This window comes from Tenrec ecaudatus, chromosome 2 (genome assembly GCF_050624435.1).
Source record: "Tenrec ecaudatus isolate mTenEca1 chromosome 2, mTenEca1.hap1, whole genome shotgun sequence".
NCBI lineage: Eukaryota > Metazoa > Chordata > Mammalia > Afrosoricida > Tenrecidae > Tenrec > Tenrec ecaudatus.
The window spans coordinates 294,379,074-294,406,358 of NC_134531.1; the positions used below are offsets into that span (position 1 = coordinate 294,379,074).

Here is a 27,285-nt window from a genome sequence, read left to right on the forward strand (position 1 = left end):
GTTGTTTTGGTTTTGCATTTTCTCTCTGGTAAATAGAAAAAGGTATTTGCCTTTCTGAAATCTCACTTTGACTCTCTTCAGTATTCAACTAGTCAGCTTGCAGACTGATAATTGAAATCAAAGTGCTCCTCTGCTCATTTTTCTAACGAAATCAAACATATTACATACATATGTATATCTCAGAGTAGTTCTCAATACTGAGCACCTTCAGTCTTCCTTTCGATTTTTTAACTGTGAACAGCAAGCCCTGACTGCACATCCTTCTGCAAGCGGAGCAGAAACTCGGAAGGCCCCGCCCCCGCCTTTAAGTCACAGCGGGAATAGGCGGGTCCTGACGCGGCTGAAGACGCCACGCCTCCGCGAGGGTGGGGTCGCTGATTGCGAGCGACCTTCTCCCCAGTGTTAGTTAGAGGGGCGGAGTCATCCGTGACGTAGTCGGGAGGCCCTCCCTGATTGGAGGGCAGTCCCAGGAAGAAGGTGGAGACTGGTTTCCCTGGCGACGGGTTGCCAGGCGGTCGCCTGGTAACGGGTCGCGGCGGTCCGGGCTGCGCTAGCGCTGGCGGCGGAGGCCCGAGAGGTTTGTGGGTCGGAATCTCCGCCCGGGTCTTTCGGTGCGTTGAGCCATGGCCGCGGCCGCGGCAGTGGTCACGCCGTCTGGGCTGGAGGACGGCGTGTCTCGGTCGCGCGGAGAAGGGCCCTGCGAGGCGGTCGTGGAGCGCGGGCCTGGCGCGGCCTACCACATGTTCGTGGTGATGGAGGACCTGGTGGAGAAGCTGAAGCTGCTCCGCTACGAGGAGGAACTCCTCCGGAAGAGCAACCTGAAGCCCCCGTCCAGGTGGGTCTCCTGGTCCGCGAGCGCCTGGGTGCGGGCGGAGCCCAGGGGGATGCCTCCCGCCGGCCGCGGGGGGCGGGATCGCCAGCCTTCTCTTCCGCCCCGCCCCCATGCAAAACTGGGGGTGCAAGATTCTGACTTGGTGCTTTTGTAAACATGTTTTGGGACAGCCGGAAAGACTGGATGTGTGCCTCCCATTTGTACACACACACACACACACACACACACACGCGCAATCACACTCCTCCACGAAGCACAAAACTGTGTCTTGTAATTGTTAAAGCAAAAATATCCGTGGTGCGTTAAAAAAATATCCATGGTGCATGTCAGAAAAAAAAAGTGCAAGAAAACGTGTGGGAACATGCTACAATCTCATCCGCAGAGTCCAGCTCCGATGTCACTTAGATCTGTTTCTCATTCTTTGTGGTTCTTTGGGAGAACCTGACCCGACACCCCCCCCCCCCACGCCCACCCAGCTGAGCACTTCGTTGGTAAACTTGTTTTGTGTGCTGTTGATAAACTTGCTGCCAGGGCTCTGCTTTGGTATTGACACTGCGCTCAGAAACAGCATGTTTTGAGAATGATGAGGGCAACAAATGTACAGATGTACAGTGGATAGAATGTATGGATTGTGATGTGTACGAGCACCCAATAAAATGATTAAAAAAGAAAAAGACATGAAATGGCAGCTAGTGGAATTGCCCCCTTATCATAGAATATAAAGTTCAACCCTTACTTTTGGTGGGAAAAAGCTCATCAGATCCTGAAGGCAGTACTATTTGTGGCTGAGGGTGCTGGAGCTCTGTCCTTAAGTCCCTGTAGCTTGGCTGTGTACTCGGATAGCCGAGTAATAAGTGCATTTCACAACTTTGCCTTCTCTTTACTATGCCTATTTGTTTATTTTGTTGTGTTAGAAGAAGTAAGATTACACATCTTCACTGCTTTCTGTTGATGTCTATAGCTCAGATAACTTCCCTGGACAATTTTGATTCATTCAATCATTTTCTTGATTTTACGCTCTTCCAATAATTCTATGCTATGTAGACTTTATGTAGACAGTCCATATTGCTATGTCATTTCATGATAGCAGAAAAGTTCCAGGGATAAGAAGTAACCTTGATTGATCTGTGATACAAGTTGTAGGATTGGGAGTTATTACTTTAAAGCAATTGATCAGGCTAATGTAGGGGAGCCCTGGTGGCTAGTGGTTAAGTGTTGGGGTGCTAATCAATTAGGTCAGCAGTTTGAAATTGTCAGCAGTTCTACACAGGAGACAGATGGGGCGTTCTACTGAGTAAAGAGTTTCAGCCTCAGATATCCATGGTGCAATTCGAACCTGCCTGCAGGGTCCCTGTGAATTGGCATGGACTCATGGCAGTGAATTTGGTTGTTTTCTTTAAATACATATAGTTTACATTTTCTGTTCATCAAAATGCATGACCATTTTTCCCTTCCAAACATGTTTGAAATGAAAGGAAAATGGCCTCTAAGTTCTGTTGATAGCACTATGTACTATTTCCTCAGAGGGTCAGCAGGGTACTGAGAATTATAAATCTGAGTGGATACGCATTAACTAGGTCAGTGGTCCCACCAGTGTCACCTGGGTAGCTTAATAGAAATGTGTTTTCTCTCTTAGAAATCATGAGGGTGGAAGCTAGCAGCCAGTGCTGAACTAAGCCTGCCAGGGCATTTGGGTGTACACACCGTTTGAGAACCACTGGCTTAGGTCTACCAGTATCGATGCTACCATGGAACAGTTATTAACCCGGATGGAAGCAGTGAGTTTTGGGTTGGTGGGCACTTTGAAAGGGTTGTAAACACATACCTGTAAGGACTTCATACCCCTCCCACCCCCTTTTGTTCCTTCTCAACTTTATGTTATTGCCCAGAGTAGTTATACTTAGACAATTCAGGGGAAAAAGTTTGGGAAACATGAAGAAATAGGCCCCTGCTTATGGAAGGTTGGTAATACCAATACTGTAAGCACAATAATATTAGCTACAAATAAAACAGCAAGTTACGATTTTTGTTCAAACTGACTGCAATATTGTTGTTAGCATGTTTTACTCTTAACATACCCACTGCCATCTAGTCAATCTCTACTCCTAAGGACCTACTAGAACAGAGTTGCTCTGCCCTGTAAGGGTTCCAACGCCCTGTAGTCTCTAAGGAAGTGAACGGCCACACCTTTCTCAGAGTGACCGATGAACTTGAACCCTAGACCTTTCCATTAGCAACTGAGTACTTTAACCATTAGAGCTCTTATTCCTCCATTGTCTAGGTACAAATCATACTGATCTTCATAGGACTGTTTTCATTAGGTAGGAGAGTTAGTAAATTTCAACCGATATTTGTTAGAGTGGGGACGTGCTTTTTAATCCTCTCCATACCACTAGAATCATGTAAGGGACTTTTTACATGCTCTTATTTAATGCATTTAAGGAAGAGGCAATATTTGGAGGGGCATCGGTGTTCTGGTTATTCACAGACACAGCCAGCATGAGCAATTTGAGAGCAACTGATCAACATAGCCAATATAAAAATAGCAGTCACTGCAAAAAGGCATCGTCAATAATCTGTGGTCTGTTTCAGCCCAGAGTCTCTGAGTTCCAAGTTCTCACTTTAAAGAGGCACTCTTTTTAATTATTCTTGATACTTTAATCATTTGGGCAAACTTTTACCTGCTGTGTTGTCTAACGTGCACTTCATGATTTGTGTGTAAGGACTCAGAACGAATATGGTGGGTGCAGCAGCGATTGCCCTAAACCTGTTTGTCAGAAGCTTCCAGATTCATGGAGAGCCCACAGGGTAAAACCAGTGCCTTTGGGTTTGAAAGCCACTAAAGAGAAAAGCCCATTGGCAATTTGAACCGATCATCTTGAGTCACCAGGGACTCCTTTCGTTATTTCATGTCGTCTGCTTTGTTTTGAAACAGACACTACTTTGCACTGCCTACCAACCCCGGGGAGCAGTTCTACATGTTTTGCACACTTGCTGCTTGGTTGATTAACCGAGCAGGGCGACCCTTTGAACAGCCTCAAGAATACGATGATCCTAATGCAACCATATCTAACATACTCTCAGAGCTCCGGTCACTGGTGAGTGTAAACGACTCTCTCTCTGAAGGTTCTCAAGTGATGAGTTACAACCCTGATCGTTCAATATGTAGATGCTAGCTTTTTGATAAATCCTCTCCGAGCATAGGGAATTCTATCGGAATTTATTTTCAGCTGAAACCTCAGAATGGCTGCTTCAGTGTACATTCTTCATAGCTCAAAGTAAACTTTATTTTTCTTAATCTTGACATATCGTCGAGGTAGATTTATGGGGCCTTAGTTCTCCTTTAAAATGCTACACCAGGAAACTGAAACACTTCATATTCTGAGAGAGAATGTTGGTTTATGGAGCAGTGTAACACTTTGTTCATTTTGACTTTTCCTGGGGACAGGCAGTGAGACATGGTTACCACACTCGTTAATCATGTTTGCGTGTGCCTCTGTCCTTCATCTGGCTGTCCTGTGATGCGAAGCTGATAATATTACTGATCATCATTTTAACAGGATCATTGATTTGTTCGCTTGTCACGGAGCTATTGCCTTTAATACTTTTGACACCAAAATGCCTTAATTTTTTGATATTTTTTATATGCCAGCAGATTAAAAATAAGAGCGAGAGAGAGAACTTTGTCTCACTTACACTGTCTGCGTGATAATGTAATTACCCTTGTTTTAGTTCACATTTGGAAATTGCAAAAATGATCAATCTCTTTAGAAATTTCTGACTAAAATATTTTTGCATTTGGAGTATAAGTAACAAGTTATATTCCGTTTATCTGTTGCATTTCAGGGAAGAACGGCAGATTTTCCCCCTTCAAAATTAAAGTCCGGTTATGGAGAACATGTATGCTATGTTCTTGACTGTTTAGCTGAAGAAGCATTAAAGTATATTGGTTTCACCTGGAAAAGGTAAAATTTGCCTAACCTAATATTTGTAATTATATGTAGATAGCAGCTGCTTCTAAAGGTTCAGAGTTTCCTAATCACATTGATAGGAATTTATTTGCTTTTCATTGTTATAAACTGAAAATGCCACAGTAATTAAGAAAAACCAATCTAGACATTGTGTGATTCAACATGTATAAAATTATCAACTGCATTATTATTAGTTTTAGACAAAATATTAAAATGTCTGTGTACGCACAAGCATTGCCAGCACATGGAAAACCTGGTAGCTGTAGATTTAAGGAAAAATGGAAGTTCAAGTGGCATTGTCTCTTGCTTATAGTGATTTGTGGTCACAAATAATACTGGAAGAAGCCATGTGCCACTGTCAATGACCTTGTGCATTGCTTTTTCTGACTTGTCAGCCCTTTGTTTATATTTCTATTATCACATTGCATTTATATGAATCATTTATTTATAGGCTGGGCCTATTTTTTTGCTAGAAATTATGTACTCTGACAGCATGGTGTTTGCTTAGTCATATATGCTCAATTAGTGTTTATCATATGATTGTGGAAATAAAACACTCAAAACTATCTTCATTTTATAAGTTAAAATGAGAAAATATGTGAATGTGGCATTTTGAATAATGGGATTATTGATTGGTTAGAGGACATGAAAGGCACTATCCAGGTAAAATGTGAGAAAACAGTAATTTTCTTAATTAGAACTAAAACGTTGTGCATATTGTTCTTGCTAATTTTATAATATTCAGTTACATTGTCTCAGATGAATAATGTACACCCTTTTTTAATGCCCACTGGTCCAGTTGGTCCTGACTCATACCAACTCCGTAGGACCAAGTGTCTGATGCCGTCAGTCTGCACCGAAGCAGGCACCCTCGCCCTCGCCTTTCTCCCACGCATCATCTGGTGGCTCTGGAAGACCTATATGTTACTGAGCAGCCCCACACTTAACCTATGACTTCATCAGGTCTCTTAATAAGAACATTTAAAAACTTCTCTGACCGTAGTTCTCATTTAGTTAAACCAAATAGAATTACTTTTATTCAGATACTTGTGACCTGAAAAATATTTTTATATGCTCCAAAATAAACATTATCATTTGAAACAGTTTAAAGAATGATTGCTACTGTTCCTAAAGAGTTCAGGGCTAGTCCCCGAGAGGGAGCGGCAGGCCGACTTTTCCTTCTTCCTAAGAAGACTCAAGTGTGCTTGACCCGAGCCTCAGGATTTCCAGTTGCTTCATACGCGTGGGAAAGTTGCACAATGTAAGTAGGAGATCACTGAACAATGGATTATTTGAATTATGGTGATAATCAAAATAACCATTGATTATTTGAATCATGGTGAATAATATCAAAAGTGCTGTGGACTGCCAGAAGAACAAACAGATCTGTCTCAGAAATCGTACATCCAGAATGCTCAATGGAAGCAAGAACGACAAGACTTCATCTCACATACTTTGGACATGTTGCCGGGAGAGCAGTCCCTGGGAAAGGACATCAGGCTGGGGAGAGCAGAGAGTCCGTGTAGAAGAAGAGGACTTTGAGTGAGGTGGGTGGGCGCACTGGCTGCAACAATGAGTTCCCACATGACAACAGTTGTGAGACTAGTACAAGACTAGGTAATGTTTCCCCCTGGTTTACACAGAGACACTGTGAGTCGGAACCACATGAATGGCACTTAACACCAGGAGCGAGGAATGACCATGTGATCCAAAGCATCTCTTTATTGGATTTCAAAAAAGATATGAGATGTGTTGCTCCATTTGACATTTTTATTTTGTTACTAAGCCTGAAGAGGAATTAATGCATTTGAGTTATGGTGTTGGTGATTAATACTGAAAATACCACGGGCTGACAGAGGAACAAACACATTTGTCTTCGAGGAAGAAGTACGGCTAGAAGGGAGGATGACGAGACTTCATCTCACATACGTTGGACATGCTATCCAGAGAGACCAGTCCCTAGTGAAAAACATCCTGCTTCATAAAGTGAAGGTTTAGTGAGAAAAAGAGGAAGACTCTTGATGAGACGGATCGACATAGTGGCTGCAACAATGGGATACAACACAGCAGCAATTGTGAGGAGGATATAGGACCAGGCAGTAGTTCTGTTATGCGGGATGCCACGAGTCAGTACCAACGGAATGAATGGCTCCTAACAGTACCAAACATAGTTCAATGTGTTTTAAGCTCATCAGAAGCTATTCTGTCAACCCCTATTGAATTTTACAAATTCTTGTTTCCAGGCACATCATATCTACTGGCTAATGTATAGGAACTTGGAAAATTATGAAGGCAGTATGGTAGAATTCTTGCTTTCCATGTGAGGGGCAAAGGTTCACCATCCAAAGTATTGGAAGCTTCCATGTTGTTACAATGCTGAAAAGGTGTCACTGAAGAGTCCACTCTAAAACACACTAGGAGAAAAGGTGTGATGATCTTTTATCCCAATGGATGAGGATGGTATAATGGTATAGCACAATCATGCCGATGGTATAATACAAAGCAGCGAGTCTTCATAAGTTGGGGTGTGCTCAATGATAGTAACCACATAGACTACATAGGGGAGGAAAGAGGAGGAACTATGGGAAAATTATAAACATTAGTGACTACCGTATACACTAAAGTGTAAGGAACTAGACTACATAGGGAGGAAAGAGGAGGAACCATGGGAAAATTATAAACATTAGTGACTACCGTATACACTAGAGTATAAACTGAGTTTTTTCAGCACATTTTTTATGCTCAATCCCCCACCCCGAGTTTTTTTGTGGTGAAATTAGGTGCCTCGGCTTCTGCTCAGGTATAATACAGTATATTAGCAATTATAAATGATGTTATGTATTTATGGATGATTATGTATATATCTAAATATACTTAAATGAATCCTACAAGAACATTGCCTTTGAGTTATCATCTAATGCTAATTAGTGCCAAGTTAGGAAACTTATTCTAGTCTTAGATTAATGTATTCAGAATGCTTGACTTTTTAAATAGTAAATATTGATTATGCCTTTTGTTAACCTTTCTGTGTTTCTGATTTTTAAGAAAAGATATCAGAAATAATCCCAAATACATTTGGGTTTTTTTTTTTAATCTCAATGGAACGTGATGGATTGTTCTCTGTTTAGTGTTGAGACCTCTAGCAATTAGGTCCACACAAGAAAAATTTGCCATGTTTATGTAGTAAGAAATGTTCTTAATTTGAATAGCCATTTATTACTCATTAAGTAATAAACTAGAAAAATGCTTTTCACACAAGTTAGGCAGAACATTACTATCCCTAACATACAAAGTCAAAGGGTAAATACATAAATAGGTATTCCATTGAAAAAGAAACAGAAATAACTAAACTAAAACATGAAAAGATGTTCAAGCTACTCTCATCTAAAAGAAATGTACAAATGTACAAAGCTATTGACCCAGCCATTCTACTTTTCGGAGTTTATTCTAAATTGTTTCCTAAAGGTACATGTACAAGGATGATTTTTGCAACGTTGTCTAACAACAACAATGAAAGAACCTAGAGATAGCCTCAGTGCTACATTATTGGCTGCCAGGTCAATGGAGTATGTCTCTGCTATTGGTGCTTGCTATCAAGTTAAGAATGACTCTTATTAACCCCATGTGTGCAGAGGAGAACTGCTTCGTGGCGTTTTCAAGGATTTGGCCTTCCAGACGCATCCAGCCAGGCCTGTCTTTTGAAGTACCTCTCAGGAGTGAAACTTTACCATTTGCACCACGCAGGCTTCCTTTGATAGTACTGTTCCGTGGAATGAGGTGGCGGAAGCTTTAAATAATGGGAAAGATAGTTAAATACTGAAATAGAATGTGTTGGTAAGGAAGCAAAATGTTAGATGACAGTAGTCATCGTATGATCTCATTTGTATACCTTTGTTTTTAAAATCCAGCGCTGAACGTTTTTGTTTGTTCATATTAGAAGTTTCAGGAAGAATGCATGAAACATTTCAGAGTGGTTATGGTGGGGGGAGGCAAGAAAAGGGGGAGCTAAAATCTAGTGAATATTGATATTCAAATTACACTTGTGTGTCCTGCTAAGATTTTTAAAAACCCATTTCATACTAAGCCTTATTGTTTTAGGCCAACATATCCTGTAGAAGAATTAGACGAAGAAAGTGTTCAGGAAGACGATGCAGAGTTAACATTAAATAAAGTGGACGAAGAATCAGTGGTAGGTGTCCTGCTGATCTGCTATGCGGTGTCTCTCCCTTCTCTGAGCTCTTCCGTTTTTAAGAGCATATACTATTTCGTTATTTCTAGAGTAAGGAAGATTTTAAATAAAGTTTTAGGTCTTTTAGATCATTGGTTCAGTTAATTCTAATGATTCAGGTCTGAATTTTAGCGGAGGTGTTAAACTATAGACAGAAGCCTGCAGTGCGAGCTGTATGAGTAAATATTTTATTAACAACCAGTCATCATCTTAAATAAGCCATGACTAATAAGGCATTTACAAGAGAACAGTAGAATTTAGGATGGATTCATTCTGCCTCATAGGGATACCATTATGTTCAATTCTCAGAAACTCATTTGTTCTTCTTAAACTAAGACAAGTCCTTCTCTGAAAGAATAAAAAACTGCTTCTAAGTAACCAGAAATAGGTAATTTGTTTAGCAGCCTCTGACCCTTTTTCCATGTTTAACATTGTGTGCATGGTGTGAAGCTAAAGGAGAAGTCTCTCTAATTGATTAGACGAAGTGGTAGAAACAAAAGGACTTTTTCTCCAGAAAATTCTTCTCAAAACTAGAGCTAGATTAAGCCTTGTGTTTTAATTTGCCTCTGGAAGTAAAAATGTGATCTGAAACAGAAGTATAGGAAAAAATAACTTGAGCTATACTCAGCTTACTATAATACACCAATTTATGTTTTCAGATAGTTTAGGAAATCAGTAGGTAATAAAGAACTCTTTATTTTCAATTTGAAGTAAGTTATTAAGCTACCATGTTTTCCAACGATATTAAGTACTGTTTTACTTTAATAGCAAGTGCTGAAAATCAGTGAGGTGGGTGGGGTGGGGGTGGGGGAGTTCATAGCATTGATGATTGTATAGCCCCACCCATTGGACTGACCAACAGAACTGTATGGGAAAGGAAGGGATATATTGGAATGAATTAGATATGTCAATTAAAATGTAGTTGGGGAAAAATAGTTGTGGTTAAATAGACCATCTCCAGTGAGTAGAATATTATGTACCCATAAAAAATTGTTTACAAAGAAATATTTGTGACAGGGAGATGATGTTTATATTATACGTTAGGCTTATATTTTTCTCTATGCTATAAAATTGACTCCAAAATGGATTTTTAAGTTTTATATGATCTTGCATTAAATTATTACAAAATATATGAAAGAGGAAAATATATCAATATGTTAACATTGGTTATATGTTTTTTTCACTGCATCTATTGTATTTTCCAATCTTGCCTCATATTTAGGAGCCCTGGTAGTACATTCGTTCTCCTTTGGGCTGAGATCCACAAGGCCAGCAGTTCAAAGCCACCAGCTGCTCCTCTGAGCAAGACAGGATTTTCTAGTTCCATAAAATGTTACAGTCTTAGAAACTCACATTGGCACATCTACCCTGTTGTCTAGGGTTGCTATGAATTGGTAGTGACTCGATAGCAGTGAGTTTGCTTTGCTTTTGGTTCTCACCAATATCTTAATAAATGCATCCAATCAACTATTCACCAAAGAAAAGACCATTGTTAGATCAGTCTGTTTGAAATGTATCTTTTTAAAAATGGGATCTATCTGAAGAGTTGAAATAAAAGTATATGTATTCTTTCTGCGTGCACTTGTTGAGTACCTGTTGAGGCTGCTGGCAGCACGTGACAAAGCTCTGTGACGAGGACGGACTCGGCATGGTCAAGGAGCGGAGAGCAGACCACTGGCCAGAGCTACCGAGTGCGGGGAGGGTGCTTCAAATTAGCTGTGAAATGGACTAGGTTCAGAACATTTTTTGTAATAGAGCAGATTTTACCATTTAAGTTCAGAAATGCTTTTAGCTCCACACATGTACCTCATTGTTCACCTCTCTTATTTTACTATAATACATACATCCCACTGTCTTTACAATTAACATTTCTCTACAGATCACTGTTCTTAGTGCTTAGCAATTTGCTGTAGAGACAGACCTAAATATTGCTAGTCAGAAAAAATAGTTCACAAAGACCTGCCAGTCATAAAGAAAACAGGGCAGAACCTATGTCTAGTTTTGCTCACTTGTATCTTTAGTTTATTGTGCAGTGCCTGGCACATAGAAGAGGTTCATTAAATGTTTGATCATTAAATTTGTCTGTCAGTACCTTGTGTAACTTTCGGAAATTATAGCTAACATTTTCCTGGAAACATTTTAAAGATTAAAGTAGCCTTTTTAGATATGTCAGTTTATACTGAATGGCAACCTCATAACTAATTTCCTCACAGCCATGAAATACAGACCAGCCATTTCAAAGGCCAAACTGACTGCCTTCCAGGGAGGGGCTGGTGGCCCAATTATGAAGAGTTTGGGTGCTAAACGAGAGGTTGGCAGTCCCAACCCACTCACCTGTTGCGGAGGAGAAAGGACTGACAATCTGCTCCCTAAACAGCAAAGCCTAGGAAATCGTATGGGGCCACCCTACTCTGTCACAGATGTAGACAGAGCTGACAATCAGCTCAACAGCACTGAGCAATAATAGCATCTCTGCTAGGCTTGAGTTGGATAATGGTCATCAGAACCCCTTGGCCCATGGTCCTGATAGTTGTTAAAAAGGACGATTCAGGTGCATGCCACACATCAGTCCGGATCCTGAGACACATGGGGCTAGAGTGGAGCACGCTTGGAGAGACAATCCCCTTTTAAATGTACACTAAATATACTCTGAGCCATACCTATGATCAAGAGGAAAAATATATGAGCTCCCTCCCCCCCCCCTTTTTTTAAAGATACCTAAACTTCAGGCCTCTGCTCTTGCCCTCCCTCAATGCAAGAACACTTTGTTCAAACAACCTGGCATTCTGTGATGCTCACCTTCCCAGCACAATCGCTGAAGACAAATGGGTGCATAAGCAAATGTGGTGAAGAAAGCTGATGGTGCCTGGCTATCAAAAGATATAGCGTCTAGGGTCTTAAAGGCTTTAAGTTAAACAAGCAGCCATCTAGCTCAGAAGCAACAAAGCCCCCATGGAAGAAGCACACCAGCCTGTGTTATCATGATGTGTCACCGGGTAACAGGCATCAGAAGACCCCAAACAAAAAAACCCATTGTTGAGAACAAGGGGGGTTGTAGCAGAGGCCCAAAGCCCAACTCTAAACAATAGGACATCCCCTCACAGAGGGGTCACAGGGAAGGGATGAGTCCATCAGGGTACAGTAAAGCACTGATGAAACATACAATACTCTGGTTTCCTCAGCCCCCACTATCGTGACCCTAATACTAACTTTCACTGCAGGCTAATGCACAGGTATAGATAAGACATAAGAGCTCATGGCACATGGAATCCAGGAACAGGATATGGGAGTGGTGATTCCAGGAGGGCAGGGGGAAGATGGGGAGAGGAGGGAAGGAAGGAGGAACCTACTGCAATAATCAACACATACCCCCTTCAGGGGGACAGACAACAGAAATGGTGGGTGAAGGGACACAGCGGTCAGTTTAAGATATGAAAATATTTATAATTTATCAAGGGGCCACGAGAGTGGGGGGAGAGGAGGGAAGAGGAGCTGATACCAAGGGCTAAATAGAAAATAAATGTCTAGAAAATAGTGATGGCAACATATATACAGATGTGCTTGATAAAATTGATGTATGGATTATTACAAAAGCTGTAAGAGCACTCAATAAAATATTTATTAAAAGATTCCTAAGGAGTAATATTGCTTTTTCTCAAAGGATACAGGACTGCTACAGGGGTTTATTATTAAGCAGTTTTAAGAAAACTGAAAGTCACATTCCTGAGGAAAAGGACAGGAAAGTTGGGGAGAGGAATTTTATTTTCCCTGAGGACAATATCTCCTCATTCTTCAAGTGTATTAGAGTGGGTTGACTAGAGAAAAAAAATCCAGTGATATTCATATATATTTCAGAAAGGGCTTTATATCAAGAAGTAATTATATCTCAAGAAAATATCTAGCCCAGTCCATCTCAAGCCCTAAGTCTGATAGTAGTCCATAAGTCCCTCTTCAGACCCCAATGCAATCACATACAATGATGCAGAATGCAGGATGGTCGTTGAAAAACATGGTAAGGTTACCGCAGCCCTCAGGGTGGTCAGCAAACAGGAAGGTGAAGGCAGAGAGAGAGAGAGGTCTTCAGAGAGCATTATTTCTCTGTCTCACCTCCAAGTGAGGTCGTCAGGTTACGACATGATTGACAGGCTAAATTCCACCCCTACAATTTTAGATATCTTCCAGTTGACATGAAATTATATAACTACCATATCAGGGAAGCCTATTCCATTCTCCCTACAAGCCTGATCTTGCCCCTGAAAGAACAAGGAAAGTGGACACGATTTGTGTCCCTCTAGGTTGCCAGACTGCTGTTTTGACTTAGCATAAAATAAAGAGTGCAGAGTTACTGAGGATGGAATAGAGAGGCTATGTTGAGAAACAAAAGCATCATTTATCAATATTTTTTACTTAGTAAAGGTTTCTATGATGTTTAACAATACTATTTGACTACCCTCATATAAAAAATACGACGTCAAAAATATCTATGAGGGGGGTCTCTGAAAAGGGTGAGAATGTTCGACAAATCTCATTGTTTTCTATTTCAGGAAACTTTCTCAAAACGTATTTTAACCCCTCCCAGTATCTGTCTCAGATATGCTGCTGATAGCTGTTTCCTTCTCCTCTTTCTAAGTTGATCCGTAGCATAGTTTTGTGTCAGAGCTCTAGTCTTTCTCCATCACCACCCCTATCCAACGATGGCAAAAGTAGGTTCTTAATAAATGGCACCATCCAAACTTCTAAAGATAGGTCACCGAATACCACACATTATATTACGTAAGCTTTCACTTGGCTTTTATTTATCTTTAAAATAAGCTTTATCGAGGTATAATTAACATCATACAATTCATAAGTTCAGTCATGATAAGATTTGTGCATTTATCACCACCTTTGGAACGGTTTCTTTCTCCTTGTGCCCATTGCTGTTGCCTTCCCATCCCCCTCCCCTTCCATGTCTCAGGAAATTATTATTAATCCTGTTACTGTCTTTATAGCTCCACCCATCCTGATTTCCCTATTCATGCAAACATATACAACACAGAGGGAAACATAAACCAGCATTCAGCAACAGTGACCAAAGAAATGGAGGAAAGCCTCAATTGCAAAGAGAGACCCATCTCAGAGATATTTAGGGAGAGCTAATGATAAAGTGTTCCTTTCCAGCCTAATTCCAGTGGCTAAAACGCACTCCCGATACTTGTTGTCTGGTATTGCTTCTATTCACATTCTTAGAATGTGGTCAGTGGGTATTAATCAGAGATTCAGTCCACGTAGGGACGCTACAAATGGATTATGGGTTTCCATACTCATAGGTCGCATTCCACATACCGGGCGTTTAGGATTTATGCTCCCGTACCATTCCTTCCTCCAGACTTAGAGTTTATTCTTTACAATCTTTGGATTACACAGGCTGTGGTGTTCTTCCATATGGACATCACTGGCTTCTCACTTAAATAGCTGCTCGTTTATGAGAAAAGACTTTAAGCCCCTGGCGGCTATTTTTTTCCAAAAGCTGGACATCAACTGTTTTCTTCACGTTTTGGATGAGAAAAAACTCACTACCATTGAGTCAATGTGGACTCATAGCGACCAACCTTATAAGATAGGGTAGAATTGCCTGTGTGAGTTTTGGAGCCTGTAAATGTTTATGGAAGTAGAAAACCCGTCTTTCTCTCGAGAAGTGTCTGGTGATTGAACTGTGGATCTTGGGACTAGCAGCCCCATGTGTAGCCGCTATGCGATTAGGACTTCTTTGATACTGTACCCAGATATTCAGTGATGATCTCATGAGGGCAAATGCCAGGCACTATAAGAACTTGCTGTTCTTATATGAGTGCTACAGCCATATAGAACTCAAAAATCCACTCATATATCTACGGTATATATTTCCCTGGCTCGCTTTAGGGACAACATTATCATTTCATTAGAGTAAATCATGAATTATCTGCATGGAGCATAAAGTAATTCTATTGATGGTATTATCTTAGTCAATAGTATAGAAGTTAACCACTGTTGGGAAAAGGGATTTGTACGTGTATAGGACGTTCTCTTAGACTACAAGACATGAATAGTTTTACCTGTACACCTTGGAAATTTAGGTGCTAGGACACCAGTTACACAAACCATGAGAATTGGTGTGACACTCATTTACTGAAGCAGAACCATTGCTGGTAGCTTAGCACGTGTCACAAAAGAGCCGAAAGTGTGAAAACAGCAAGTGTATGTGGGTCCCTTGGGAGGGTGGTCATCTGCTGCTTCACTGGGGCATTTCTGTTCTAAGTTCAAGGAAATATCTCAGTCCCTTATATCTGCGACAAGAGAGTTTAAGGTAAAGCCCAGTTGAGTTGGTGGGGTTTCCAATTCTTTGTGATCTTCTGGTATGATCTATGAAGGGTGTATCACTAGGCTTTTAAATATTTTTTACTGCATTAGTCTTTATGTCAAGCTATATATATATATGTATATATATTCATATAGATGACGTGTAAAAACAACATGCTTTTTATACTGTAATTTTTTTATAATTGTTAACTTTACTAATTGAAAAATTCTTTCATTTAAGGAGGAGGAGACAGACAATGAAGAAAACTTCATTGATCTCAATGTGTTAAAGGCCCAGACCTATCGTTTGGTAAGTTGTATTCAGTACGTATAGAGCCAAGCCATCAGTTTACCTGCTCTGCCAGAGAGTAAAATGAGTCAATGCTCTTAATGGCTATTGTTTTTATGTCATTTGAAAGTAACTGAGAAAAAATGCTTTCCTATATACAAAATGTTAAAATTAGAGCAAATATAAATCTCTAAGAATAACTTGCGCAGCTTCCTATCCATCTAACATTGATCTTCTTGTAAAAACTGAAACTAATTTATTTGCCTAGTGGCACTTTTTCATTAGATGAAAGATATATATTATCCTATTTCAAGTTACTTTCTGTTACCTAGGTCAATATTAAAATATTTGATTATCAGAAAATATTTAAATCATTTATGCTTCTTTCAAATAAATTATCTTAAGATTAGTACAAGAATAAGTAGTCAGTTTTTTGTTCTGTTTTAATTATGAAACAAAGCAGTGTCTAAAGGAGTACAGACTCAGTGAGTTACTTTAAAAGTGTTGTTGTTGTAAAAAAAGAAAAGAGGAGAAAAAAATGATTAGGGAAAAGACTGTACAGATGTGCTTTATACAATTGATGTATGTATATATATGAACTGTGATAAGAATTGTATGAGCCCCAATAAATTGTTAAAAAAAAGTACATGTTTAGAAAATGATGATGGTAACATATGTATAAATATGCCTACATAATTAATGTATAGAATGTTATAAGAGCAGTCAATGCCCTGAATGAAATGATTTTTTTAATCTCTCAAAAAAAAAAAGTGTTGTTGTTAAGCTCTGTCAGGTCAGTGCCTAAGTATAGCGACCCTATATGGCAAGTCAAAGCACTGTCTTGTCCTACGTCACCTTCAGAATTATGCCTGTGTTTGAAACCTTTGTTACGGGCACCGTGCTGTACATCTTATGGAAGCACCGCGCTGTACACCTTTTACTTTCCCAGCCTGATGTCTTTTGTCAGGAATTGGTGTCTCCTCCTAACATGGCCAAAGTACCTGAGCTGAAGCTTTCACTTTAAGCAGCATTCTAGCTGGACGTCTTCCAAGACAGATACGCTCTGTCTGCTGGCATCTGTGGTAGACGCAACAGTTTTTGCCAACACCATGCTTCGAAAACATCAACTCTCCTTCAGCCTTCCTTATGGATTGTCTAGCTTCCCCATGCATGTTAGGCAGTTATAAATAATGTGGTTTGGGTTAGGTACTCAAACTCTCATCTTCACCTTTTAACACCTTAAAGAAGTCTTTTTGCAGAATATCTGTCCAATGGAACATGTTGTTTCATTTCTTGACTGTTTACATGGGCATTGATTGTGGATCCAAGTAAAATTAAAGTCTTCACTTGGTACATGAAGACAGGAGGAGGTCATTAAAAGGGCAAGAAAGGGGGGGGGGGGAACAACAAAATAGATGCTAGAGGAGATTCAAACTTCATTTTGGACATACAGTAGTAATGAATTCAAATAGAAGAAATGATGAAGTGGAGCAGAGCTGAACAGACGATTTCAGAGTAGGTCCAGAGACAGAGGAAAGCATTTTAATGAAATGGGCAAAGGCCTGGAGTTAGAAAGCCAAGAGGGAGGAGCACACTTAGCATTTCTCAAGTTGGAAAAATTGAAAAGATTCTAGCTCTGAGTTTAGATTTTCTCTGGGCAAAAAGTTGAAGGATGCAGGAAGCATCAAAAGCAAATGGAAGGAATATAGAGTCACTGTTCCAACAAGAGTTGGTCAGTGATCAGTCATTTTAGGAGGGAGCATATAATCAAGTGTTGGTGGCATTGAAGAGAGAATTCCTAACTGTCCTGAAGGCATTGGTAAAAGATATGGCTTTGGGAATTGATTGTGTTTCAGAAGTACATGTGGAACCTATGTCCTTTTCTATATGTATGTTAAGGTTTAAAATACTATATTACTCTTCCGCACTCAAAAGAAAGATATAAGGTATATAATACTCTTGTTTGTCCTTTCATTTTTCTAACTAAATTCTACAAATGAGTTTGGATCTACTAATAATTTTATATCATGGGAACTTTATTGATCACCCATCCCAGAAGTATTTACCAGATTATCATTTTACTGTCAGATGGTGATTTTGTTGTCATAGTACTGAGAATTATTGTTTTTACTAATATGTGTGTATTTTGCTAAGAGTTTATCATTTAACTTTATATACTAATGTAATATCTGACTTTGGGCAAACTTTTTTTTAATTGGGGGCTCTTAAAACTCATCACAATCCATACATACATCCATAGTGTCAAACATATTTGTGCATATGTGGCTGTCATCATTTTCAAAACATGTTTTTTCTACTTGAACCCATGGTGTCAACTTATTTCCTGCCCTCCCCAACACTCCCTCTTTCATAAACCCTTGATAATCTAAAAAGTATTATTTTGCCATGTCTTATACTGACTGATGTCTCCCTTCACCCACTTTTCTGTTGTCCATCCCCCGGGAGGTAGTTATATATCAGTCATTGTGCTCAGTTCCCCCTTTCTCCCCTCACCTTCCCTTACCTTCCTGCTATCACTACTTGAGTTACTGGTCCCAAGGGGTTTATCTGTCCTGGAGTCCCTATGTTTCTAGCTCTCTGTACCAATGTACATGCTCTGGTCTAGCTGGATTTGTAAGGTAGAATTGGGGTCATGATAGTGGCGGGGGGGGCGTAGGAAGCATTAAAGAACTAGAGCAAAGTTGTGTGTTTCATCGGTGCTATCCTACACCCTGACTGCCTTGTCTCTTCCTTGTGACCCTTCTATAAGTGTCTACAGATGGGCTTTGGGTCTCCACTCTGCCCTCCCCCTCATTCACATCCATATGATTTTTTGTTCTGGGTCTTTGATGCCTGATACCTGACCCCATCGACTCCTTATGGTCACACAGGCTGGTATGCTTCTTCCATGTGGACTTTGTTGCTTTTCAGCTAGATGGCTGCTTGTTTATCTTCAAACCTTTAAGACCCCAGATGCCATATCTTTTTATAGCTGGGAACCATCAGCTTTCTTCATCATATTCGCTTTTGCACCTATTTTGTCTTCAGCAATCGTGTCAGGAAGGTGAGCATCACAGAATGCCAGTTATTAGAACAAAGTGTTCTTGCATTGAGGAGTGCTTGAGTAGAGGGACTTTGTGCTAACTTTCAAGCTTCTTATGCCTCAGCTTCATCTGTAAAATGAGGGTAAACAAATCTCACTTATGTCATAGAGTTGTGAGGATTATGAATAAGGTACTTGGAAATATATCTGATACATAGAACATATTTAATAATTATTCACTACCCCCTGTAAATACCTTGATACTATCCCCTGTAAATACTTTCTTACTACCCCCTGTAAATACCTTGATAACAGTGGCAACTATTTTATATGTGTGTGTGTGTGTGCAGTATATATATTTTATGATATGATATTCCCTGTAGTATAGTATAAACTCAAAACTCATTGCCATTGAGTCGATTGCTACTCATTATGAACCTGTAGGATAAGGTAGAACTGCCCCTGTGGATTTCTAAAAGTATAACTCATTATGGGAGTAGGAAGCCTCATCTTTCTCTCACAAAGATGCTAGTGGATTCATACTATCGACCTTGTGGTTAGCAGTTCAGTACGCAACCACTACACCACCAGGATTCCACATAGTGTAGCATCATATTTAATCACTGCCGTTGAGTCAATTATGATTCATAGCTACCCCCTGTGGTTTTCTGAGACTATAATTGTTTATAGGAGTAGAAAGCCCAGTCTTTCTCCCACAGTAAAGCATAGAAGGTGCTAAATAAATTTCATAATGAATGAATATATTTTGATGAATAAATGGAAACTTAGAATAATAATCTAATATTTAAAATGAAACAAAAACATATGAACTTCAATTCTTGGCAGTTCCTTACATTTATAGATTACTTTGTAGTATTCAAAGTGAGATGTAGTCAATAATATGGTCCTTGTAGCCAAAATTCCTATGTGATGTATTCTAATTCTGGACTCTATACCAGTGGATATAATGCCATTTTGGAGGATTTCTGTGCTATACTATTGGTTAGTATTCAAACCCAAACCAAACTTCTTGCCATTGAATTAATTCTGACTCATGGTGACCCTCGAGGAGACGGTAAAACTGCCCCTGAGTGTTTCCAATACTGAAATTCTTTACGGAAATAGAAAACCCATCTTTCGCCATCAGAAAGACTGGTGGTTTTGAACTGCTGACCTTGCGGGTCACAGCCTATTGTGTAAACACTACACCACCAAGGCTCCTTCACTGAACAGGATTAAGATAGGATTAAGTCCTGACTTTAGTAGAAGGTTTAGGGATAGTGGTTACGTATTTGACCGCTATCTGCAAGGCTAGCAATTTGAAACTGCCAGCAGCTCCGCAGGAGAAAGACGAGGCACTCTACTATAAAGACCTACAGTCTGTAAACCCACAGGCACAATTCTAACCTGTCCTATAGGGTCACTATGAGTCAGAATCAACGAGATGACAGTGAGTTTGTGGTTGGTTGGTTGGTCGGTCGGTCGGTCGGTTGGTCGGTCGGTCTAGTAGTGGGTATGAACCAAGTCATACTTTTTATTTCCTTGCCATGTGTATATTCTGCTAAAAGACACAACCACACCTCCATCAATGCCATTCCTCTGTGTATAAGAGCCATCTCGGTTGCAGAGAGAAAGAAAGCCCGTGACCATCGGAAGAGCAGATTTGAGATCTCGGTCTGACTTGGTGGAGGCTGAGACCTGAGGCACCAGAGACTGTGGGGTTGAGACTAAGTGGAGCAGTGCAGAGACTAAAGGGTACCTTCTCTTCATCTGACCTGAGACGATGGGCCTGTGAGAGAGAGAGGCTGGTGGGCATCCTGGTCCCTGGGGGCATTGGCCAAGGGATCACGTGGCTGAGAGGCTAAGAATCAGAGAGAGACTTGGCTGATGGCTAAGGAGGGATATTGCTGTGGACCAATAACTGTATCCTTTCTGTTTACTAATCCTGACTATGGTAACCTGTCAACTCCCCCAATAAACCCCTTAAATCCTAAATATTGTCTGATTTCTGTGTGTCCATTGCAACACATTATCAAACCCAGCAGAGAAGGAGAGAAATGGTTGATTCCAGAACAGGGAAAAGAAAGATGAGAAGTAGTGGTATGTCTGACCCCTGCCTTGTGGCAATAGGACAGCTAGAAGAGGTCATGTGGTCCTCCTCTCAAGCTGTTTACCACACAAGGACTTTAAAACATATCCTGTCATTGATCTTCCAAGACATAAGTAAGGGTTTTTTTTGTTTTTTTACTAGTAATTTTTATGTCAGTGTTATAGCTATAAAAACTGAAATTATAATCTTGGCACAGTTTAATCTTTTAAAGCTGATAAATCACAGGATATGCATTTGAACTCAGTTCTCCAAATTCATGTATATTCCTCTCTCATAACAAGAGGTTAGCAAGGTAGAGAGAGCTCAGTTTAGCTCGAGCAAGTGCAGTTTCCTGTGAGCTGGTGCTGGTGGTGATGCGATACAGGTGCTGAAGATGGTGGTGAGCACAGAATGGTCCTAATGTATAACAAAGGAAAAGTTGAGAGATGCAGAAATAGTTACTCAGTAAGTGAAAATGGCATTGGCGTTATTTTTTTTTCTGCTGCTGATGGTTTAAACAGAGGTCTGTGAAGGCCACCTGGGATTCCCTATGAAAAACTAATCTCTCAGTATTTGGAAGGAGCAAAGCCATTTGATTTGCCTCCACCATTACTGTCTAAATTTCAGTTCTCCTGATTTCAGTTTGTCACCTCTTTCAGGTTGTATGAAAAATGAGTCTTTCCTTATTGTGCTCTCATAAGTCATTAGATCCTTCAGACAAAGATTCCATAACATATACCCATTAGAGCTAAGACTAGATTAGGGTGCGTTTTACATTAAGAAGAGGAAGAAGCCTGAATACCAGGTGTTTGTAGATGGTCAACCGTCAAGTTCTAATGAGGCAGAAAACACTTTCATATTTTAAAAAATCTGGCAAGTTTATGATATTGCCCACTAAAGCCATCTGCCGTAGACAGCTGTGTATGACTATAGCTTCTGACGGCTCACGTTGCTCCTTCCCCAAGACAGAATTGCTCTCTGGGTTAGTAACACAGATTTAAGATTTTATGTTTCGTGCAGCAGGTGGACTCACAATGCGGAAGAAATATTATTTTAGGAAGGCTTAAATGTGATGAATTCTCCACTAGCATAAGCGTGATGCACACTATCTAGGAAATTGATGTAGCAAATGTGTATGTGATTCTACAAGCCCAGAAATATGTGGATGACAGCAATCACTCCCTACCTGTGGACTGGGAGCAATAGATGCCTCTACAGTCCTCCACTATCCCCCACCCAGCTTCATGTGTTTCCTTCAGAGCCCCCGACATTGTGTTGTATCACATCCATGCCTGACTTGTTTATTGGCTGTCCTTGACCACTAGAAGGCCAAGTCCTCTTGTCCACTCTTCTTTCACTCATGCCTGCAATGTAGAATGTGCCTAGTAATATAGGATGAATGAAGGCTATTTTGCATTTGCATTTTTATAGGAAGATGTATTTTAATCTTCATAAAGAAATGAACTTGTCAACTATAATTGTTTGATCTTTCTCATGCTGACTAGGCACATGCAGGGAGAAGTCGACGCACACTCCTTCCTTTCATTAAAGTGTATTAATTATTATTAAAGCCTTGTAAACATGCTCTTTGGTAACACTGAGAATTTGGGGTGCAAAATATTTATTTGAAGCAAACATTAAAAGAAAAAGGAAATAAGCATCCGTGATTTGACATGGGAAGAAAGCATGCCTCGGCAGAGCGTGACTTTGATGCGAGACTGGATGAAAGCTTGTCTGCCTGGTGCTGTGCCCAGAACAAGTATGGTCCGCTCGGCTCAGTCTCGGGATGCAGGCAGCCCTGGGCAGGGCATACCTGCAGGACAAGGTGGCTCTTTGCAGGTCACATAGGCTCAGGAGGAGCTGACAGCAGCAGGCTGGTTTGCTGGCCCCATTCTGGATAGCTGGGCAATAAATTCTTCCTTAGAGGAGGACTTAGGTGACCCATAGTCCTCCCTAGGGCAGCATATCTGAAGCCTGTAGCCACTCGATCGAAACTTCATAAAGAGATGCTGTCTGCCTCTTGCCTAAGCATTGGAATGCCCAAGTAGTGAGATGCTTGTTGAAGATCAAACAAGGTGTTGCTCAAGGTTTCCTCCTGTGCACAATGCTTGCATCAATGGAACGGGTTCGTTTTGGAACCAGGTACTTTGCAGAACATTTATTTATTTGGGGGTTTCAAAAATATTTTTAAAGCCATTCTTGCCATGTGATCTCCCTCCCCTCTTCCCTAGTTTTCATACCCTATCATTTTGCTAAACACAATACTTCTCAGAAACCGAACTCATGTGATTGGTAAGAGATGATTTCATATTCCAGAATTTCATTTGCTAGCTATTTGAACTTGAGATTGCTTTTCTTAGAAGGAAAAAAAAAAGGTGGGGGGGGGGCATTTGGCTTTAAGTCTAGCTTACAAAGTTCTTCCTTCTCTGTGTCTTTCTATTGAAATCTGAAATTTAGCCAGAACCAGAGAGACTGGTCATGGGGGCGGACGCTGCTCCTGGACTAAAGCTCTAACAGATCAGATGGCCTTTAGTTTAAGGATCCTTGATGGTCAGCGGTAGGAAACAACGTTTATAGGTGGGGGGAGGGTAGTGGGCAGAGAAGGAAGGCTTTGGGAACAAGATGGTCGAGGGGTATATGTTAGTCATTTCCATTCCTAAGTCCTGTGTCGTTTGGAAACTGCCTGCATGTTCGTGGTGGCTGTGCTGGAGTTTGGTCTCCATTGTGAAACTCAGCAGAAGATCAGCAACTGCTCTGGCAGCATAACGCAGATGTGTCATTCTCCTCCCCCACTGAAAGAAAGACGGGAGGGAGCCGTGCGCTCTCTGAATTCTATTTTTAAATGCCCATCACTTCATTTCAAAACATTTTTTCAAACATGCCACAGATACTATTCTTTCTTGAGATGCTAAATTTGAGGTTTTAGAAACCAAATCCTGAGTTATACAGCACGAAACCAAGTACCTCAAAAGGTTTCAGTACAATGGGGTTTTAATTACTTAGCAAAAAAACAATCATTGTACCAAGAATGAGAGATTTTTTTTAATTTAAAAATCAAAAGCTCTAAGGAAGTTAAAATATGAGCTTAAAATAAAAATGTCATTTCACTTTTAGTGTACAGTTTCATCTAAGCAAATCAGCAGTATTTATGATCCAAGAGGGAAAGGAGATATATCTGTTTTGGTTAATCTCTTAAATACTGTAATTTTTTAATCCTGTATATAATTGATACTTTCATTCTGGACAAAATTAATTACTGAAAAAAATACTTGTCAATACAGCATAGCTTGCCTCAGGAGTAACTATTCATTCTTGAAGCAAATGTTTTTCCTACGTTCCTAAAACATTGGAATGTGAAGCTTCCTAAGTCTATGGTTGGTATTCAGTCACAGGAGATGTGATTGAAACACCACATGCTTGAGTGTGATGGGACACATTATGATTGGGGAAATGCGCTTCCTCTTCAGGTAGTGACTGACCGACACCATCCCCATCAGTCTGACCTCTGGAGGCAAATGGGAAATGTGGGCTAGAGAGAACGCATGTCCTCACTACTCAGCGGAGGCTCACATGGCAGTTCTTACTAGCTGTAAAAGCCGAGGTTGGTTTGACTGTATTTTTCAGTTTATGTAACTTCTGAGCCCACACTTGAAATATGAGAGATCCTTATTTCCATCTCTCTGCCCTATTTTAGACCTAGCAAGAAGTAAGACACAAAGACTTTTCAAGAAGAAAGGTTCCTTCTAGCTCTGAAGCCTACCTTCAAGGCAGATGCGAGGCAGAAAGAACAGCCTTAGCTGAAATCCTGGCTGTACTTCACTAGCCACAGGACCACGGAAAGTTAATTAACCTCTCTGCGACTGCTTCCTTCTACAAGACACTTGGCTTTATGTTATCTATGTCAGGGTTTGGTTGCTAAAACACATGTGTAAAATGTAGACAAAACGAAGTCTCCACAAGTTCGCTTGAGAGTAGGGACCCTAACTTGTGGTCAGTGGCTATGGTGGTGTTGGCATAGAACACACAGTTGGCACTATTCGTTGTATTATTTTCACATTTTCTAGAGACTGGACTCAGTTACTGTCATTCTTACGTGGCTTCAGGGAATAGAAAAGGTGCCCATATAAGTAATGCCATAGATTGCCGGGAATGCTTTTGAATAGCAAATTTACAGGGAATGCAAATGATGGAGAAGCTTGCACCTTCGTGTCAATGACCAATTCCCGGAGATGCCATGGCTTTGCTTTCCTAATGCTACAGAGATGGTTGTGGAAGGCCCGCTCCACTAAGCTGCCACAGGATAACATTTCCTCTGCAAATATGACCAAGGGAATTCAGGTGGATGTCAATAGATCAGTCTGTTCTGATACTATTTGATAGCTTTTTTGTCTTTAGTTGGGTAGATTAATTTCCTGGATCCATACCAATATAAAATCTTTCTTATTAACTCAATTTACTAGTTGAGGATCCAGAAGATAGGCATTTCTCATTTTTCTATAAACCAGTATTCCTACAAAACACAACAAACAGAAAACCAGCAGCCCCATCTCTACTCTCTCCTCCCAGCCCCTTCCTTCCTCCACCTGGCAGTGTTAATGCTTTGTATATTTCACCTTCAGATGTTTGGAAGTCTGGGAGTCACCTTGGACTTATTGTTCTCTTTTATCCAGAATATCCGGTCACTAACTTGTGCCTGCTCCCTTTGAAATACCTCTTGAATGCACCCCTTCCTCTGCCCTGCACGACGAGGCTCTCTCTGTCTCCTGCCTGGACTGTGTTACAGGAATGTTCTGAATGGTCTTTGGTCCTCATCCTTTAGCCTTACCTCTACCTTTCCCCCCAAATATGTTTTACCTAAGTCCTCTAACTCAAACCAGGTTATTCTGAGTTCAAAAACATCTCATAGCTTTTCACTATCTAGTGTTCTATTTACACAGATTATAAAACAATAAAATTCTGGTCTGTGTTCTAGGGCCCTTAGCATTTTGACATGTGTCTACATAGTCTGACCTATTTTCTTCTACAGTTGTTTTATTCCAGCTAACCCAGAGGAAAGGTTTGCAAATGCATTGTGAGCACATCTGATCCTAGCCCTTCCTTTCTCTTCTCGTTATCTCTTCCTAAAATGCCCTTTTACCACCTGGTTTGTAAATGTTCAGATGAAATTCTATGTCCTCAAGTAGGCTTTGCCTTAATCACTTCAACCAACTTCGTCCTATAACCCCATCAAGAAATAAATCGTCATAAGGTATAACTTGAGAGTGTTTGTCATTTTATTTAGTGGTACAGACTAGGATGGTACCTGACACTAAGTAGACATCTGTGGGACAAATAAATGATATCGTCATGCCTTGCTTGCGATTTCTCTTTGCTTTCCCTCTTGATTAGATTAGAAATTTTACATCCAGGTCTTTCATAATGTATCTAACTCTCTTCCCCTCAATAATCAACTTTCTAAACCTTTAATCCATTTCCCTAGTGTCATCTCCATAAACGATGTATTTTGGCTCATGAGAAGTGCTGGCTGCCTTTCTTTTCTGCTTATTTACCCATCATGCATCCATGTAAGGCCAAATTTACATCTTTCTGTCTCCACTGAAACAGCATTGTCTCTCATTCGAATTTCTAAACCATTTACTATGGGTACCAGCTAGTTTTCTGAAGGTAATCAAACATAACTTATTGTTGAAACCAAAATATTATTTCATGAACGATATTTTGATGAAAAAAAGTAGAAATTTCTACAAGGAAGTACAAAAGTCCCCCAAATCTCCACACCCAGATATAAATATTATAAATCTTTAGTTAATGCCTTTGCATAGTCAAAAAACCATATGCGAAAATCTTTCTGGTCGTCTCTGCTTTAAGCCAAGATCCATCTGACATCAGCAATGATAGCCCTTGTTCTACATCCTCTGCTGAGTCTCACCTGAACTCCGGGCAGTTCCCTGGCAAAGTACTGCTCAATCATTGTTGAATGATCTTAAGCAAAATCTTACTCATGAGTGTTATCAGTGATTCTATAGTGTGAGCATCATGTTGGCTTACCTTTCTTTGGAATGGGCACAAACATAGATCTCGTACAGTCAGTTGGTCAGATAGCTCCCTTCCAAATGTCCAGGCGTAGATGAGTGTTTCCAGTGCTGCTTCAGCGTGCTGAAACATTTCAGTGGGTAGTCTGCCAATTCCTAGAGCCTTGTTTTCAGTGAATGCGTTCAGTGCAGTTTGAACTTTTTCCATCAGTACCGCTGGTTCTTACCCATATGCTTCCTCTTGAAATGGTGGGATGCCGCTAGTTATTTTTGGTACGCAGTGACCCTGTGTATTCTTTCCATTTCCCCTTCTATTGTCCATAGGGGCACTATGGGTTGGAGCTGACGGGATCGTACCTACCAACAACAGCCCTTTAGTTAAATATTATACTAACATTTGGGGACACTGCTATAGGAATTTGTATGTTTGCGATGTTTTATCAATCTGAAAAATAAATTGTGATATTGATACAGAAATAGAGT

General features: G+C 40.4%; 1 protein-coding gene across 1 annotated transcript in view; it reads left to right on the forward strand.

The window, feature by feature from the left end:
* The first annotated feature begins 487 nt into the window (after positions 1 to 487).
* IFT57 (intraflagellar transport 57) overlaps positions 488 to 27,285 on the forward strand; it is a 71,459-nt gene continuing 44,661 nt past the window's right edge. The window contains exons 1-5 of the mRNA XM_075542563.1: positions 488 to 835; positions 3,768 to 3,930; positions 4,679 to 4,797; positions 8,902 to 8,992; positions 15,591 to 15,659. Coding sequence (XP_075398678.1) covers positions 624 to 835; positions 3,768 to 3,930; positions 4,679 to 4,797; positions 8,902 to 8,992; positions 15,591 to 15,659 — 654 coding nt within the window. The 5' untranslated portion in view covers positions 488 to 623. The remainder of the gene's footprint in view (positions 836 to 3,767; positions 3,931 to 4,678; positions 4,798 to 8,901; positions 8,993 to 15,590; positions 15,660 to 27,285) is intronic.